Source organism: Mesoplodon densirostris, chromosome 15 (assembly GCF_025265405.1).
Source record: "Mesoplodon densirostris isolate mMesDen1 chromosome 15, mMesDen1 primary haplotype, whole genome shotgun sequence".
NCBI classification, from domain to species: Eukaryota; Metazoa; Chordata; class Mammalia; order Artiodactyla; family Ziphiidae; genus Mesoplodon; species Mesoplodon densirostris.
This window is the reverse complement of record NC_082675.1, coordinates 17,896,043-17,913,168: the sequence shown is the minus strand read 5'-3', so window position 1 is coordinate 17,913,168 and position 17,126 is coordinate 17,896,043. Positions and strand designations below refer to the sequence as shown.

Below are 17,126 nucleotides of genomic sequence, written 5' to 3'. Positions count from 1 at the left end.
ACGGCATCGGCAGCAGCCCTTCCTCCCCACGCGTTTTCATTTCTGCCTCGGGGCATCTGTGCTGTGTTTGTCGCTCCTGGAGAACTTGTTTAAGTTCTCTGACCACTGGTGATTGACACTGAAAGCTGCCGGGGAAAGGCAGCAGGTGGTGAACAGATGATTCTGACATTCTCAAAAGTAGGGATAAGGAATGTAAGTGCCCCCAGGGGCGCTGCCAGTCATGGAGATGAGTAACGCTCGCTGAGAGTGTCTCGGCACAGGGACATTTTGTTTGCATGCTAAATGAATAGAAATATTCTCCACTTCCACTGCTTGCTCCTGTTTTTCTTGAAACACAGCCCTTGGACTAACCTCACAAGTGAGTGGATAATGACAACTGACAACCAGCCTCAGTGTCGGGGCGCAGGAGAGGGTAGGCAGGTGGAGAACACATTCCTCTAAAAGAGGCCACCTTGTGGAGATTTGGGCTCTATAATGCTCCGGCTTGTTAAGAAAAGACCAAAATTTAGGGTTTTGTGTGAAATCCACAGATCCTTTGTGTTGTGAACTAGTCAGTTTTTGTAAAGTACCTGGAAGGTCAGATAACACCTGTCTGCCCATCAAATTCAACCTGCTGGCCACCAGTTTGCAGCCTCTGCTTTGACTCAAAGAAAAAAAAGCCCAGTTGTGTTGTAGGGACTCACTTCTCCAGCACTTTCTTTGTTGGACCCAGATGCACCTTTCCTGTCTCTTAAACTCCTCCATCCCACCGCCCATCATACCCACTCCTGTGTGGCCTGCACAACGGGGAGTCTTGGTGGTGGAAACTGGGGTGTCTCCTGAGAGTCACACAATCCCCGATGCCCTCCTCAAGTGTTACTGGGAGATTTACCAGACACCTACTTACCCTGGGCCAGCTTGTTTAAACACATCCCTCAGGGACATCGAAGGAGGGATTTCTGTCTTAGATTTTAGGCAAAGTCCATTTTCCTCTTTACGTTCCATTGGGATAGATCCTGTCATGAAATTGATCACTGGTGTTCGTACTGAATGAGGAAGGAGAGAGGGTCATTGATTCAGTGACCCCAGTTCTCACGATTCAGTGGTTTGGGTATCAGAACTTGAGAGCCCAGTGGCCTTTGCTTGATGAGGACACATGGGGGCATCAAAAAGCCGATATTTGACCCATGATATCCTGGGCTTTTATTCTGTCCCCTTGTTTATGGTTTGTACTGAAGGTGAGGCTTGTGTATTAGGCTTCCAGGTGGTGGTCCAAAGTCCTGCAGGAAGGCCTTTCCTCACAGGGGTGAACGGGGGCCAGAACACCAGCAGCACTGCAGAACTAGAAGGAGCCGTGGACACACCCTTGCTCATCCCCTTCCCCTCACCCCGTCAAAGGCAGGACTGAGGCCAGAGGAATTCAAGGTCACTCAGGTGTCAATGACAGAGCTGGGCCTGGAAGCCAGTTCTCCCGCCCCCGTCAGTGTTCTGTGCATCCGCTCTTTGAGATGCAGAAGAGAAGAGGAACGCCCTGTCCCCTTTCACCTTCCCCTGGGGCACAGATATAGAATCCTCCAGAGAGGGCAGTGGGGTGCAACAGGAAGTATGTCAGAGGAGGTGGGCAGCAAATTCCTCTCTACAGTGTTTCAAAGGGAGACTAAAGAGGGGCTGATCCAGCAAAACTGAGATTTGAGTCCAGCAAACATTCCTGGAGCACCTGCCATAAGCCTGACCACTTGCTAAGAGCTTTCACATGGACCAGCTCGTTTAATCTGCATGACTCTGACACACCTCCTAACACATGCTAAGGTTAGGGAGGCATCATTTTAAAGCAGAATGGAGGAAGTCCTGCAGGCAGGGGCATGTTAGAATTCTCTCCCCGTCCCCACTCAGTGCCAAGATAATTACCTTACATTTAGGCAGAATGATTGAAATGCTGCAGCAGCTGCCTGGTGACTCCCTGTTTTTCTCTCCTTTTCGTCTGACTTAATGATTTTCATATTTCATGTGCATAAAAAAGTACTTTTCAGGATTGTGCACTCAAAACCGTGTTCTTACTCCTTCAGGTGATTTAGGGGACTTCAGAGGTAGTTTTTTTTTCCTTGCTCACTAACTTTGGAACCTAACTCCTAAATAAGATGGGTAGCCACCATGGCACAGGCCTTTGCATCCGTAGGTGAGCACAAGGAAAACATGATCGGCAGGAAGGCAGCAAGCGTTCCCCAAAACGGGTCTTGCCATACTGGCCTCATTTGCTTTGTGACAAGGAACCAGACTGGCAGGTGAGTGGGTGCTGTGGAGATGGCCTGTCTGATGTCAACAGAGCATCTGAGAGCACTGCACTTGTGCCTGAGGGGAGGAACGTGGGGTGGCCACAATAGGACGTGGCAGCTGATTTGTAACCTATTCTGTGACAGTATCTAAAGACATCAGTTTGACCCTGGTTATGGGGCCTCTCAGGCTGGGCCGAAGTACTCCTCCCTGGGCCCTATCGTGTTCTAAGCACGGTTTTTTATAATCACTGCTCTGAAATGAAAGCCTAAGCAGCTTGCCCGTCAGCACCCACCTGCCAGGAATACATTTGAGGACAGGCTCTGGAGCCAGGAAGGCCTCGGCAGATCAGAATCAAGAGATAGACTGTGCACGATGATTTAGCAGGAGAGCTCCAGAGTCATGTCCTAGCTTTCTGGACAGGGAGACATGCCCAGTGGCTGCGTGTCTCAAGGGAGCCGACCGCAAGCCGGAGGTGCTGAGGCCTCTCTTCCCCCTGCTTCTGCCCTCCTCCAGGCCCAGCAGCACTCCTGGCACCCATCTCCCTGCTTCCTGCCATCCCTCTGCTTTGCTTCCAACAGAAAGATCTTCCTAAGACAGAAAGCCAGCCATGTGACTCTCTGCCTAAACTCTTCTGTGGCTCCCCAGCGCCCTCAGGAAATAACCTGAATTTCCCAGCGTGACTCACAGCTTTTCATGATCTGGGGAAAGGTACCAGGAGTTGAGTGGTGGGGGGCTACTCTGATTTTTCATCTTACAGCTTTCATCTTGTCTCAGCGTCTTCTGTCCTGTCTGATGACCGAGAGCTTGTCGTGGCTCATCTTGTCTGACCTCTCCATCTCACTGCTCTGCATCCTCTGAGGGCAGTCTCCCCTTGCCAGAGAGTGGTAAAGTCACATCCCCGAAATGGGTTTTTCTTTTCACAGGCTCTCGTCTAGAAGCAGGTGAAGACTGCTGGCTCTCCTCATGCACCCGTGCGTCCTGACACATTTAGTAATGACACTGGGAAGGCTTCCCACAGGGGAGAGGGAGCTTTGAGGAGGGAGCCCTGAATCATGCAGGGGCCCTTGGGTTCCTAATGGGCTATAATTCTGCCCTTGGCAGGACGGCTACGAGCAACTTCGGCAGCTCTCCCAGCACGCCATGAAGGGCGTCATCCGCGTGAAGTTTGTCAACGACCTCGGGGTGGACGAGGCAGGGATTGATCAAGACGGCGTTTTCAAGGAGTTCTTAGAAGAGATCATCAAGAGGGTGTTTGACCCAGCGCTCAACCTGTTCAAGGTATTTAAAGGGCACGAGATCGTGGTTGATGGCAGCCAGATTCGAGGTGACAGATGAGAAGTGAAGGCCTTGCTCGTTGCAAGGCATTTAACTTCCCTGTCCCTACCCGTCCTTTTGCCTTGCAGACGACCAGTGGGGATGAGAGACTCTACCCTTCGCCCACGTCCTACATTCATGAGAATTACCTGCAGCTGTTTGAGTTTGTGGGCAAGATGCTGGGGAAAGCTGTGTATGAGGTAGGCGCGTTAAGAACCAGTGAACAGGATTGGAAAATAAAATGTTCTAAGTACCGTGGGCTTCGTATACATGTAAATGATCAGGTACATAGTGGCAACTACCTGTCACAAGGATAAAGGCGAGGAGAGAGGGACGGGAACCAGCACCAACTGCTCTCGTCAGTGAAGGGGGGATAGTAGAGCTATGTTATTGGGTTGCTGTAGGTGGTAAATGAGGTAATACAGGTAAACATCTCCCATGGTGGCTGGCAGCTGGTCACGGGGGAAGTCGGAGCTGGCATCCTCACTGTTATTAGGAGGAAGGGTGTCTGAGCTTCTGCTCCCGGTGTTGTGGGGTCGGGGTGGTGTGGCCTTCCGCAGGCTCTGGGCCAGCCCTCCCGGCTCCTGGTCCCTCTCCCCTGAGAGCCCACCAACTGGCAGGACTGCTTCCAGGTGGCGCTTTACCCCCTGCCCTTAGGATCCTGCTCCCCAGGAAGGAAGTAAAGCTCCAGCTTGAGCTCATCAGCAGCCTGTCCCTGTGGCCTCACAGTGGACTCCAGAGCCGCAGGAGACCAGTCCGTCCCCACCCTGCCTCACCCCCAGTGGCCGCCTCCTGAGTAGTGCTCATGTCACACCCATCACAAAGCCCAGGGAGGCCAGGATGCCTTCCAGAGGCAAAGAAGCTGTAGCGGGCCAGGCTGGGAGAGGAGGCCATGTGGGTGAACGTGCTCTGACTCTCGACTAGTCCATCATTCTCTCTGTGTAAACAGCCCTGGTCCGCGGCCTCAGCCCTTGCTGTGATGATGTCAGGTGCCCCGTCTGAGTCCAAACACCCTCCAGGCCTCCTCCTGCCCTGGACTGGTTGGGTGGCTGGGGCTCATTCTCTGTGCTTCTGTTTCCACATCTGCAAAATGGAGACAATTTCTCAGTTGATTCCCCTTTTTTACAAACAAAACAAGACAAAACAAAACAAAACAAAAGCCCCATGAGGCCCTGCCTGGGCATATGCCGTGTTTTTCCTTTGAACGTGTAGTTGTGATGAGACCCAGGAGAGGCTGGGCCAGCTGAAAAACACCACTTCCTCGCTTTGTAAATGTCCTCCCCCACTTCCTGGGCCTCGTCTCCGTCTCCTCCCTCTCCAGCAATAAGGACCTCCTGGGTCCTGATGAGGAGTGGCCTGTGTTAACTCACTTCACACTCGTCCTCAGGACAGGCCCGTCGTGGGGTTTGATTGGCTCTCCCTTCATCTCTCCAGCCCGCACACCTCTCTCCACCCAGTACAGTCTGTCTGAAGTTCCTGGTGTTGTGCAAGGGCTTCTGGCCTGTGTCCCTGCCTCCAGGCCATTCCCTACAGGAAGTACCCGTGAGGAGAGCCCTCCCAGCGCTCCCTGCTGCCCTCTGGATGGAATCCAGACTCCAGGAGGCTTATGAGCGCTTCCTGATCTGCCCTGTTTGCCTCCCTGGCCTTCTCGCTCACCCCCTCCTTCACACCCCGTGCTGGGGCCAGACAGACCTGTGTTCCACTCCTGGAGGGCACCTGTGAGCCTTGTACTAAGGGCCTCCTGCTCAGCTATCCCTTCCTCCTGGAAACTTTCCCCACCTTGCTCCTTTAACCCTTAAAACTGAGGCTCTTCTGGTCCCCATTTACAGACGATAAAGCCAATGCCCCGTGGCCTAGCAGCAGCGGAGCTGGGATGTGATCCCTGAGCTGTGCAGCTGCAAAGCCTGGGCCCTTAACCACTATGTGGTAATGTCCCCAGGAGGCGCTCGACTGTGTTTAGGTGGTAGGGAGGTATTGCTCTCCAGATTGAAAATGTAGGAAGTCTAGAGATGTCATTGGCGCCCTCGGAGCCCCGTCTGCAGCCCGAGCCGCCCTGGATGAGATCACCGAGACGGGCTCCTGGGCGGCAGGTGGCAGCTCCTGTCTCCTCTCTGGCAGGGAATTGTGGTGGACGTGCCCTTTGCATCCTTCTTCCTGAGCCAGCTGCTCGGGCACCACCACAGTGTCTTCTACAGCTCTGTGGATGAACTGCCTTCTCTGGACTCCGAGTTCTATAAAAACCTCACTTCCATTAAGGTCAGTGTGGAAGGTGGCATGGCTTAGCTGAGTGCTGGTGTGAACTCAGCCAAGTGATGCCCCGTGGGGTTCAGCTGTACCCCGTCGTCATGGGGTGGAGTGGGATTTCCTGCGGTGGTGAAGTCGCACACTCCTTAGCCACTGCAGGGCCTCGTGTCCCCTCCTGAGCACTTCCTCCCGGGACTGATGCTCACAGCCTCCTTCCTCCAGGTGATGAGTGGCCTTTTCCTTTGTTTCAAGTTGTACGGCAGCCACAGTGGTAGCTGCCCAAGCCAATGTCATAGGCGGGAGTGTTAAAACCTTCAAGGATGTAGCACTCCTTGACCCCTACCTTGTCCCTTTCTCTGTTGCTTTAGCGGTACGATGGGGACATTGCTGACTTGGGCCTGACACTGTCATATGATGAGGATGTCATGGGTCAGGTAGGTGGGCCTCTGGCTGAACCTTCTTCCCCCTCCCCCCTTTGGCTTCCTAAGACCTGCCCTACTCTGGGTGTTTTCCCCAGGAGACCCCCAGACTGGGGCTCTGTCTGTCTGTGTGTCCACCCTTCTCCTCTGCCTCCCCAGCCGCTTTGCCACCCTGCCAGGAGGGAGGGCACTCCCCTCCCCTTCCCAGCTGACCTCGCCTTGGCCCGCTCGCCACCCAGAGAGCTCCCACAGAGACCCTGCTCTGCTTCCAGGGCACTTTGGGGTCATTTCTGATGGAAGCTGTGACTTCTACTTTGTACACTGCCTTTCGTTACCATGGTGAGGATTAGCTGTTCCAGAGGATCATGACTGAAACATGGGGAAGAAACCACGTGACAGGGTGGTGCCTCTAACAGAGTCCTGTCCTTGCTCCTCCTCGGCTTGGAGAGCAGAGCCGGGAAAAGAGATCCTTGAAGTCGTGGCAGCAGAGGGGCTTCCCTCAGACTTGCTCTGTCCTGATTTTCCTTGCAGGGCTCCCAGCCCCTCCATTTGCATCCCCGGACCCCTGCATGAGCCCCAGTGTGCATGTGGTGTTAGGGCTGCTCTGGAGCTCGTAGTACAGGGCCGGCTTCCCAGGGCCTCAGCGAGGTCACTCAGTCTCCCTGAGCCACACTTTCCTTATCTCAACAAATACCATTTGCCAAATGAGTCCTTGCTGGGACCAATGTCACCAGACGCCCTCTAGACCACACGCCCTGTCCTCCTCCTGAAGAGCCACTGAGCACGCTGGTACGTCAGGGCCCTAAGAGAAAGAAACCTGCTGTGGTTGTGTTAACCTCAACCTTCCCCAGCTCATTTGGTCACAGAACTCCTTCAGGGAGGACACACCATTTCACGGAGCGATTCTCCAGATGGTGGTGCACAGGCCAGGAGTTCCCTGGAACCTACTGTGGGAAACACCAGGCTGGGCATTCCTTAGGGCCATCCAGCTTTAACATCCTGCGGCGTCAGCCCCGAGATGTTGATAGCAGTGGGACTAGAGGGCACCGTTAACTCCTTTCCAGGTCTCTAGAGTTACAGTATATTATGTTAGTAGAATTTCTATTAAAATTAGCTTTGAAATGATGCATTCTTTGACTTTTAGGCTACACACAAGACTTCTTGAAGTTGAGGAAAGCAGTTGATTCTATAGCGTTTTTGAATCTTTAATCAGATTTTGAGACTTCTTCCTGACATTCTTAATTTTCTGTCCTGACTGCAAAAATAATGCAAACTTCTAACCAAAAATTCAGCTACAATAAAAGCATAAAGGTAAAAGTGAAAACCATCTATAGTGCTGGTGCCTGGAGAGCGCCACTGTTAACATGTGGCCTGAGCCTTTTTAGGTTTTTTCTCCCTGGGCACGTATATAATTTTTTGCATACCTTGCCTGCTGTTATATAATCTGCTCTTTCCCCCCACCTTTTCAAGAAATATACTTTTTCATCATATTTTTTAATAGCGCCACTGTATTCCAAGGTATGGTTGTACCAGCATTTATTTATCCGTCCTCCTGTGCTCTTCATTGCTAACACGTTCCCCTCCACGACACCCCGGAGCCTTAATACACACGTTTGAACGAGGATCAGATGAGAAGGAACCTGTCATATTGATCATGCAGGGCCGGCTTGTTGATATTTAAGCCCTGGCTTTTTGTGAAAATGATTGTTCCCAAACATGTCTCATCTTCCTCTGTCGTTATTATGGATGTCGGCATCAGGCCCTTTCATCTTCAGGAAGCTTTATTTTCTCATTAGAATTCTCTTGAGTAATTGTTCCCCTTCCTCTCCCCCAGCTTGTTTGCCATGAACTGATTCCTGGAGGGAAGACCATTCCTGTTACAAATGAAAATAAGTGAGTATGGCAATTAGATTTTTAAGGTCACCACTTGAAAAGACTTCATTCTAGCTCTCTGGGCTTACTTTGAGAATTTATTAAGATAAATTGAAGTAGAAAGAGGCCATAAATATCATAATGGAATTGACTGGTTACAGTTCATAGGCCGAAATCGTATTAAATTCGATTTGCAAAATAAGAATTGACAATTTATATTTTGCAATAGCACTTCTAAGGTCAGAGGCACCCAGGCCGTGGTGTTCCTAGGAATTTAATGACGGCTCTAGATGGAGACAGATGGGTTCTGAGCCGGTCGGGCACGAAGTCCTGAACCCAGAGGGCACGGAGGCGGGAAGACTCCTTGGAGGGGCAGATCATTTTGGAATGAGGGTGTGTGGCAGTTGTATAAAACACTGTTCTTGAGAAGACACAGTGATGAATTCAGATGCAGCAGACAGGTCCTCAGACGTGGGGAGACCCTGAGGCCCAGCAGCTCTTGTCACAGATAACAGGCTTTTAGGAATCTATCATAAATGGTCCCTCAAAGCAAAGCCCTTCCATGCATGTCTCCACCCAGCCCTGTACTCACCTAATTAAACAGTGGGACCCGGCTCAAGGAGTAGATATCGGCCCTTTTGTCAACCGGTCAATCTCCTGCCACTAGGCTCAGCTGAGCATCTGAACTGTTAATCTGAGCATCACTCTCTTCAGTGACAGGTGAGAGCTTAGTCCTACCCGGTGAGTCATTTGGATCAGATGCACGTCATAGCCCAGTGTCCCCAGGCATCGTGTCCCTCTCGGGTCGGATCAGTCAGTCCACGCGCTCGGGGAGCTTTTATTTAGACTGCCAGAATAGTCAGGAGAGCAGACCCAAATCTCGTCATGACTGAAATACACCCATTTTGACTCTTGGCCACGGAGCCTTAGAGTGACAGCTGAGAAAGAACAGGGGCCACAGGGTGGGTGGAAGCTGCCTGGGGGTGTCAGAGAGCAGGGTGGGTCCTGAGCCTGCCCACCGTGTGCCTGTCATCATCCCTTCAGAGGGTTTCACATGAGAGCGCATGTAAAGTACCTTCCAGGATGTCTGGCTCAAAGGAGGCCCTTAATAAATGAAAGCAGTGATCTCACCATCATCAGATATGTTACCCTCAGATGGGCCCTGGTTTGCCAGGCATGGCACGGGGATGATGGTAGGAGCCATATGTACAGCAGCCAGTGGAGGTGGGTTGATACAGCCTGGGTTGGAGTGGGGTTCCTGTCCTGCCTGGAAACCTATGTGGAAAGTCATTTCACAAACTCTTATGTGTTCTTAGCATAAAACCTCAGTATAAGGGCAAGGACGTTCAGTCCTGCAGACTCTGAAAAGGCCTGACATCACCAGGACCTGCTCCTGCAGTGATGCTTGAGCTTGCACTTCCTGGGTGTTCGATGGGAAAGTCTCCGAGGCTCCCTCCCTCTTTTGGTAAAATGGAACAGTATTAGTCACCTGCTTCAACGAGTACATGAAAGGAGTAGCAGTGATAGAAAAAAATCATATTTAAGTATATCAGTGTGCAAGCTTGCCACTCACTGGAAGCTTTTTTTAAATAGGCATATTTTCCAGGTGAGTAACTCAGATCTGAGCATCGTGGGGTAAAACAGTTTTATTTGGACTGTACTAATTTGGAATTTTGAGAGTTGTACCTGGGCTGGGCTCACATTCTTTGATCTGAATAAATGGTTTGCTAAGAAATCAGCAATGCTGGCAAGCCTGTGAAAAGGGACTTCACCTGGGCAGAAGCATTGCATTGTGCCATGCAGCTGCAGATGAACTACTTGTGTTGGTGAAAGCAGACCTGCAAGACCGGCTGCTTGGAACCGTTGTTAGTGCTCCAGCTTCCTCATTAAGCCTGATCGTCAGCCAGCTGCGTGTGGTTAAAACTTTCCGCAGCCTTACCTTCTCATGGCCTAGGCTCCTTGTCCGGTCTGGCAAGGTTTTGGTTGAAGTTTCAACATGGAACAATTTTTCTCTGGAGGACTGAACAGTATCTTAATTGGTTTATGTCCAAAAGGATGAAGTTAAATAAAAGTCCCTTTGTCCTAAGCAGGGCCCTCTCCTTAGCTGGAGAATGCCTCACTCTGATTCTTGACAGTGAGGTTACCCCAACGTCTGACCCACTGGCTTTCGGGAGGAGTGCATGAGGTGACGCCCTTGACACTAACGCTTTCACGGTGGCACACCGTGGGCCATTCAGGAGGCCTGTCATCCTCATCGCCGTTGTGCTGGTGAAGTGCTCTGGTGCTATTTGTGTTTTTGTAAAATGGTTCAGAACTGACTGGACTCATCTTCCAGCCCATCAGCAGCTGCCCACCCTGTCTTGTTAATTTCCGTTGTTTTCCCTTATTGGCAACAGAATTAGCTACATCCATCTGATGGCCCACTTTCGAATGCACACTCAAATCAAGAACCAGACAGCTGCCCTCATTAGTGGATTCCGTTCCATCATCAAACCTGAGTGGACCCGGATGTTCTCGACCCCTGAGCTACAGCGACTCATCTCCGGGGACAATGCTGAGATCGATCTGGAAGATTTAAAGTAAGGAGTGAGTGCAGGGGCAAGGTTGAAATTCTTAGGCCTCCAAGAAAGCAAGCTGCTCCTTTGCTGGGTTCCTTTTGGAGAGTTTTCAGGGTCCTGTCTCCAGATGCACTCCTCCGCCCTGATCTCTGGGTGAGTTGCTTTGGAAGAAAAGCTCAAGCCCATGTCTGCCTGGAGACTGAGAAGCAGAAGCAGAGCTTGAGGCCTATGAGGCTCTCCAAAGTCCTAGGAAACAGTGGTGCAGGGTCTCCTGTCGGCTTCTGCTGGGAAACAACAGGGCCTACAATGCAATGCTCCACCCACTGAGCTTCCGGGACCTGGGGTTACTAAGGCATGCACTTCTGGCTTAAGAGAAGTTTGTCATCACCCAGGCTGGCCAGAGTTTGCTGTGCCGCTTGTCTAAATTCCATGCCTGCCTGTGTCTGTAAGCGCCCGTCAGAATGTGTGGTTGAGCCCTTGTCTGCATTGTTTTCAGGAAGCACACAGTGTACTACGGTGGTTTCCATGGAAGTCACAGGGTCATTATCTGGCTCTGGGATATCCTGGCCTCTGACTTCACGCCCGACGAGAGAGCCATGTTTCTGAAGGTATTTCATATGTTACCTATACGTGCAGGGGGACATTCCAGAAGTTGATTCTCAAGAGAACCAGTTTTTCCAGCAGGGCCTCTTGTAGGCATAACAGTCTCTGCCAACCTGTAGAGCTGCTTACCCCCCTCTCCTAGAAAGAGGAAAGCCGGTCTCTCCTAACCATGTGGTCAGTGCCCCTCACAGCAGGCATGTTTATTTATGTCTCTGGGTGGCCTGTCACCACACCTGCAGTTCCTTGTCCTGTGCCTGCCCTTTTCTGTGGCTGCAGACAGCCCCAGAGCCAGGAGGAAGCCACAGAACTGTTGTACAGGAGAGAATGTGACTGTACTTTCTTTAAATATAATGATAACAGAGCCCCAAGGCTCTCCCTGCCCTCCAGTCCTCCTCCTCCTGTCCCAGGAGACCGACCACCCCTCCCTCCCTGGACCAGCTCTGGCTGGCAGCGGGCAGCAGGCCTGATCGGCCTGAACGGGGAGGGGCACAGACTCGCCTGCGTCTGTCTCCTAATCCTTCACACGGGTCGAGTCACGCAGCACCTGTGGTATGATTAGCTGAGCTCGGGTTCACAGAGGACACGGCACAGTGTGGAGATGCTTCTAAATAGGATCCGCTGCCGCGGTCTTCATGGTGGAAAGTACAGGGTATTAGGATAGTGATATATCCTGTCAATGCTTCTTGTAAAAACCGTTTTTGAAGCATGACACGTAAGCTTTTTGGATCGTCTTAGGAATCTCACTACCATTTATGACATTGTGTAAATGGTAGTATTTATTTTAAGACCCAAACACTCAGCCTGACACGGAGTTTTGAAGCACAGCTCGGTGTTGTCAGTAGCAGGTACCTAGATCCCCTGGAGAAGGGAGAGCGTTCGGCTAATGTTGAACTAAAGAAAGCGAACGGTTTCTTAGGATTTCCCTGTGCAGGTTCAGCACTTGGATTTCCAGGTGGGTAGATGCCTCTGTCCACGCAGGACTAGTCATTTTGGGAAATGACACAAGAGCTGCCATCTGGAAAATGCAAGGAATTCCAAGAGTGTAGCAAGGAAGCAAGGCTGGCTGCCCACAGGCCCCATTTGGGGCATCCAGTACCTTGGTCTGCCCTCAGCCCCGCTGGCTCCTGAGGCCTGGTTTCTGTTAGCGTGCTGAGAGGAGGTTAGGAACCAAGCCCACAGGGGCCGCCCGGCAGCCCAGCAGGCCCGCGCGCACATCCTCTGTGCGTGGCGAAGAAGCCGAGCGGGAAAGCAGGTGCGGAGCGAGCACTCACGATGGGTGGTGTGTGCTGCGTGCCCCTGGCCCCGGCCCTCGGCCCTCGGCCCTCGGCCCTCGGCCCAGGCCTCCCCCTGACACACTGAGCGGGCCCACCGGCTCCTCCCTCTCCGGCGCTCTTGTCGAGTGGTCTCTCCCTGAGGACGGCGTCAGCCAGGCCCACTCTGACTCCCGGCCCTGCTTTGTGTTGCAGTTTGTGACCAGCTGCTCCAGGCCCCCCCTCCTGGGATTTGCCTACCTCAAGCCTCCCTTCTCCATCCGCTGTGTGGAAGTGTCGGATGATCAGGTACCGCTGCTGGGGAAGAGCCGGCCCCGCTTGGTGGGGTCTGCTGCACCTACCGGGTGGGGCGCTTACCCAGTCGTATCCACAGGGCGGGCCGCCAGGCTCCTTGGCCGGGTGAGAAGGTGTCGCGGTTCTTGGGCCAGGAGCACAGGCGGGCCACTTTGGGGCCTCAGCTCTCCTGGAGGTCCATTTCTCGTTACTCCCTCAGGGAAGAATACCTGCGGGGCATTTTTCGTAGCTGCTGGTACAGGTCTGAGCGGCAATGTGGGAGAGGGGTTGGAACGTGGGCTCAGGAATTGGACAAGCGCAGGCTTCAACTCCTCCACCTGCCGGCTGTGCACACCTGGGTGCGCGGCCTCATTCCCTCCTCTGCAGAGGGAGAGTGGACGCCCTAGGGGTTATCGTGTTCTGTGTGCCACAAGCCTGACCCATAGTGGGTGCTCAGATGGTAGCCGTTGTTATAAGTTTCTCACCCCCCATAAAAACCCAGTGGCCTCTGAGTGTAGCAGCCTTCCACGATGCCACCACCCTCACGCCGATCCCTCCTCTTAGGTGACACTAGACGACCCTCAGCCCCCTTACTTACGGAAGGCTGCCCCAAGTTACGGTCTGTCACAGGCTGCAGCGCTGGCAAGGTCAGGAAGGAGTTTGTTACCATAACATTTTTACAGTGTTCCGGCTCTTTGCACATTAGTTTACTGATGGTTAGCAGTTAAACCAGAGGTCCTGTTTCCAAGTGCTGCTTCACGCAGGCTTCTGCAGTGCGGGACCTCAGGAGCCAGGCTTGCTTCTGTGCACCCACCTCTCCAGGCTGGTTGTCCTCCGCAGGGGGCCGGTCCAGCCCTCTCCCCAGGCGCCCCCCAACCTGAGGCTGTGGGGTGTGCTTGCAGGACACCGGGGACACCCTGGGCAGCGTCCTGCGCGGCTTCTTTACCATCCGCAAGCGGGAGCCAGGTGGCCGCCTGCCCACCTCCTCCACCTGCTTCAACCTGCTCAAGCTGCCCAACTACAGCAAGAAGAGCGTCCTGCGGGAGAAGCTGCGCTACGCCATCAGCATGAACACGGGCTTCGAGCTCTCCTAGCTCCCGTCCTCACAGACTCTGGGCTCCCAGGCACCCTCAGCCCCAAGAGGCAGCGTTCCCCTGGGAGCACGACTGACGTGCCAGGGGACGGTGGCCCCCAGACCCTCTCTATAGCCATGAGACCCCCCTGTGGCCTCAAGAACTTTGGATGCATGTGACAAAGCTACCCAGCACTCTCCAGGTGACACTGACAGGAAGGGGGTGTTGAAAATAAACCTCCAGGTTCCGCCAGCATTGGTCCTTCTTTCCTGCTTTACAGTGACCTGAAGCCGAGGCCTGTGATGGCAGTGAGGCTTCCCTTCTTGTTAATTTGGTCTTTTCTTGAGTTTCTGTTCCTTAACCTTCTGAGCGAGCCATGCATGAACAAGTCCCAGGAACACCAAAGGCCCCGGAGTGGTTTTCAGGGCGTGGGCCTGAATGCACGAAGCCGACCAAACGTGAGATGCTCCCCTTCCGTTTCTGAAAACTCTTTACTCAGGTAAGGCCTCGCCAAGCCTCTATGCACCCGACAGAGTCTCAGCCTCCGTCCCGTCCGCAGCAGCCTCTCTCCAGATAGCCAGGCCCACCTGCTCCCGGGCAGCAGAGGTGCCTGCCGGTGAGACCACGGAGCACCGGAAGCTCAGGGCGCTGCTCCCACCTCAGAGCCACGAGTTCCACTCGGCGGCGGCCCTCTGCCCATTCTCACCTCAGATGCTCCGGGTCCGCAGCAGCCGGGCTGCCAGGGAGCCCCTTCTGGCTTGCTCCCGTCTTGGGCACTCACGTTGGCATCCCAGGTTTGGGAGAAAAAACACATCGGTCCTTAAGAGCAGCTCCGTTTCCAGAAGGCGCCGGCTGTTACTCGAAGCCTGCTGATTCCTGGGGAGGGCGGCTGCCTTTCCCCTGCTTGTTGGCCACACTTGTCATCTAGTGAGGAACAAACACCAGCTGAAGGTACCTGTCCCATCTGGGCAGTGGCTTTACTCTGTAGACTGTAAAAGTCCCAAGAAACTTGGGTCTTGTTTCCCGTCCTTCCTCAGCACTGGGAACCCGGGAGCCCTTTGCACTGATGGAGGCTCACGAGGCCGAGGAGACTCACGGGCCCTCCGGGGTTTTTGGTTTTGGGTTTTTTACTTTGTTTTCTCTTCCAACCCATTGCACTCTTCTGCCGCCATTCTTCACCTTCATCACGAGAACTGTACTCTAGATCCAGGGAATTGAGGCAGAAGCCATGGTAGTGTTCTGTGTGGACAGCCACCCACCTCGCCCACGTCACCACACTCCCGGTGCATCCCCACCAGCCAGATTGAAGCCAGACTAGAGGCCAGGAGCCGGCAGAGGGCTCGCAGCTCTCTTCCAAATAGCAAAACACCTTCCAGAAAGAACCTTCATGTTGGCGGCAAAGCGGGCAGGACCTGTCTCCATGGCCTCCGGCAGAGGGTTTCAGCCGGGTGCCGGCGTCCTGCCCACGCCCAGGTTTGGCCATGTTTAGAGCCCCAGGCTTCTACAAAACAGAGCACGTGTTTTACCTTGATGGGGAGACGGCAAGGAATTTAAAGACGGATAGGAATTTATTACTCTTATTAAGATTTGTCAGTAATCTCCGATTCTGTGGACTTGCCACTATCTTTAAACACTCGATTCCTGGGAAGATTCCTTTTAAACGTGCGTGTTGTGCTCTGGGCAGGTGGGTGCATTTATGCTGGTGCCTAAAGGATTGTCAGCCTGCACTGAGAGGGTTGATTCTTGTTCCCTATGGGCCTGCCAGTGTGGGGTGCAGAGAGTGGGTTCCTGAGCACCAGCATCAACTTTGTTCTTCTGATGAGGAGGGGTAGTTTGTAATTTCATTTAACTTCAGCAGCTGGAAGTATTGCACTATCTGAAACCCTGAGTCTGTACTTTTCTAGGTGGTGTTCACAGACACCTCGATGGCTCTTGATGGCTCTAAAAAGTTGTGGGGTGGAGCTTGTTTTCATAGATAACTTTGGATTGAAACAACAAAAGCTTTATTAAATTTGTACTCAGCACATAGTGGCTTTGTTCTGCTTTTTATGTCGGGAAGGAGCACTTTCCAACCGAGCGCCTGGAGAGCTCAAGATGGGGCATCTGGGGCTTAAAGAGCACGCAGGCTCCCACAGTGGGAAGAAGACACAGAGGATGATACAGCAGACAGCCGAGGCTCACTGCCTCACCAGGGTCAACAGTGGTGGACAGTGTGTCACCTTTCAGATAAAGCTAAAGGCCCCTTAGGCACCCTTCATGCTCCCCATCCTTCTCACGCATTTCCCAGAGGCAGCCACCACCCTGGATTACATGCCTTCCACAGTAACGTAAAATGGTGACAGGTGTTGGTTGAAAAGAATCCAGATAATTCAAAAGTGCTCAAAGTAAGATTTTCCAGCTAATCTGGGTGTATTCGGCTTTCCTCCATTACTGAGGGTCGCATTTGCAGGACACGGCCAGCCCTGTCTCTTGCTGTTACACAAGCCCAGGTTTACACTCAGCAGAAAGCCCATCTCAACCCTGCCAGTCTTTCCAGCTCCTCCCATGAGTTCTTGCTGCCTCCCCTGGCCTGGGGGCACCTGAGGATCTGAGCATCAGGAGAGAGGTCTTGAAAGCCTGCCAGTTGGGCCACCTGGGCTCCCAAGAGGAATTCGCATATGCCAGGCTCCCTCCCACAGAGCATTTATATCCTGCAAAGGAAAAACCTTCTGCAGAGTCCCCCAAGTCCATCAGTGGCCTCCAGTGCGGGACACGCCCACCTAAAAAACTAAAGCCTTATCCTGTGATATTTTGGCTTTTAATTACAAGTTAGTACTGCAAAGAGAAAGTTTGTCTTTATAACTAGGAAAAACAAGTGGGGTGTTTTCCATTACTATTAAAATGAGGACAATTCAATACACTGATAGAACTTGCAGGTGCCTAAGAATATTTAGGTGGAACACAGTTTGAGGAACACAGGTCACCACTGTTTCTGACTCCAGCAAAGCCATCAACCTATGTTTGTGCTGCTGATGTAGCCGATACACGCTGCTAACTGTGAGAGGTATGGACAGGCAGGTTGTCTCTAAGCCTGGCTAACATGTAGACCCAGGGCCCCCCTTAGGCTGAAGTCTTATTTCCTGGAAATGTCTTAAATTGATAAGAGCTGGTGGAGAACTGTGTAAAGTGTTCATTTGGTGTCTTTTCCAAGAAACAGGCACGTGTGCAAACCCGGTCCCTCACTTCCTGCTCTAATTCGCATGGGGC

General features: G+C 52.7%; 1 protein-coding gene across 4 annotated transcripts in view; it reads left to right on the top strand.

The window, feature by feature from the left end:
- UBE3B (ubiquitin protein ligase E3B) overlaps positions 1-15,906 on the top strand; it is a 58,255-nt gene extending 42,349 nt beyond the window's left edge. For all 4 annotated transcript variants that reach the window (XM_060119697.1, XM_060119696.1, XM_060119695.1 and 1 more), the window contains exons 20-28: positions 3,355-3,531; positions 3,657-3,767; positions 5,686-5,823; positions 6,180-6,245; positions 8,065-8,123; positions 10,499-10,681; positions 11,157-11,268; positions 12,730-12,822; positions 13,710-15,906. In XM_060119697.1, coding sequence (XP_059975680.1) covers positions 3,355-3,531; positions 3,657-3,767; positions 5,686-5,823; positions 6,180-6,245; positions 8,065-8,123; positions 10,499-10,681; positions 11,157-11,268; positions 12,730-12,822; positions 13,710-13,901 — 1,131 coding nt within the window. In that variant the 3' untranslated portion in view covers positions 13,902-15,906. The remainder of the gene's footprint in view (positions 1-3,354; positions 3,532-3,656; positions 3,768-5,685; positions 5,824-6,179; positions 6,246-8,064; positions 8,124-10,498; positions 10,682-11,156; positions 11,269-12,729; positions 12,823-13,709) is intronic.
- Positions 15,907-17,126: the final 1,220 nt, after the last annotated feature.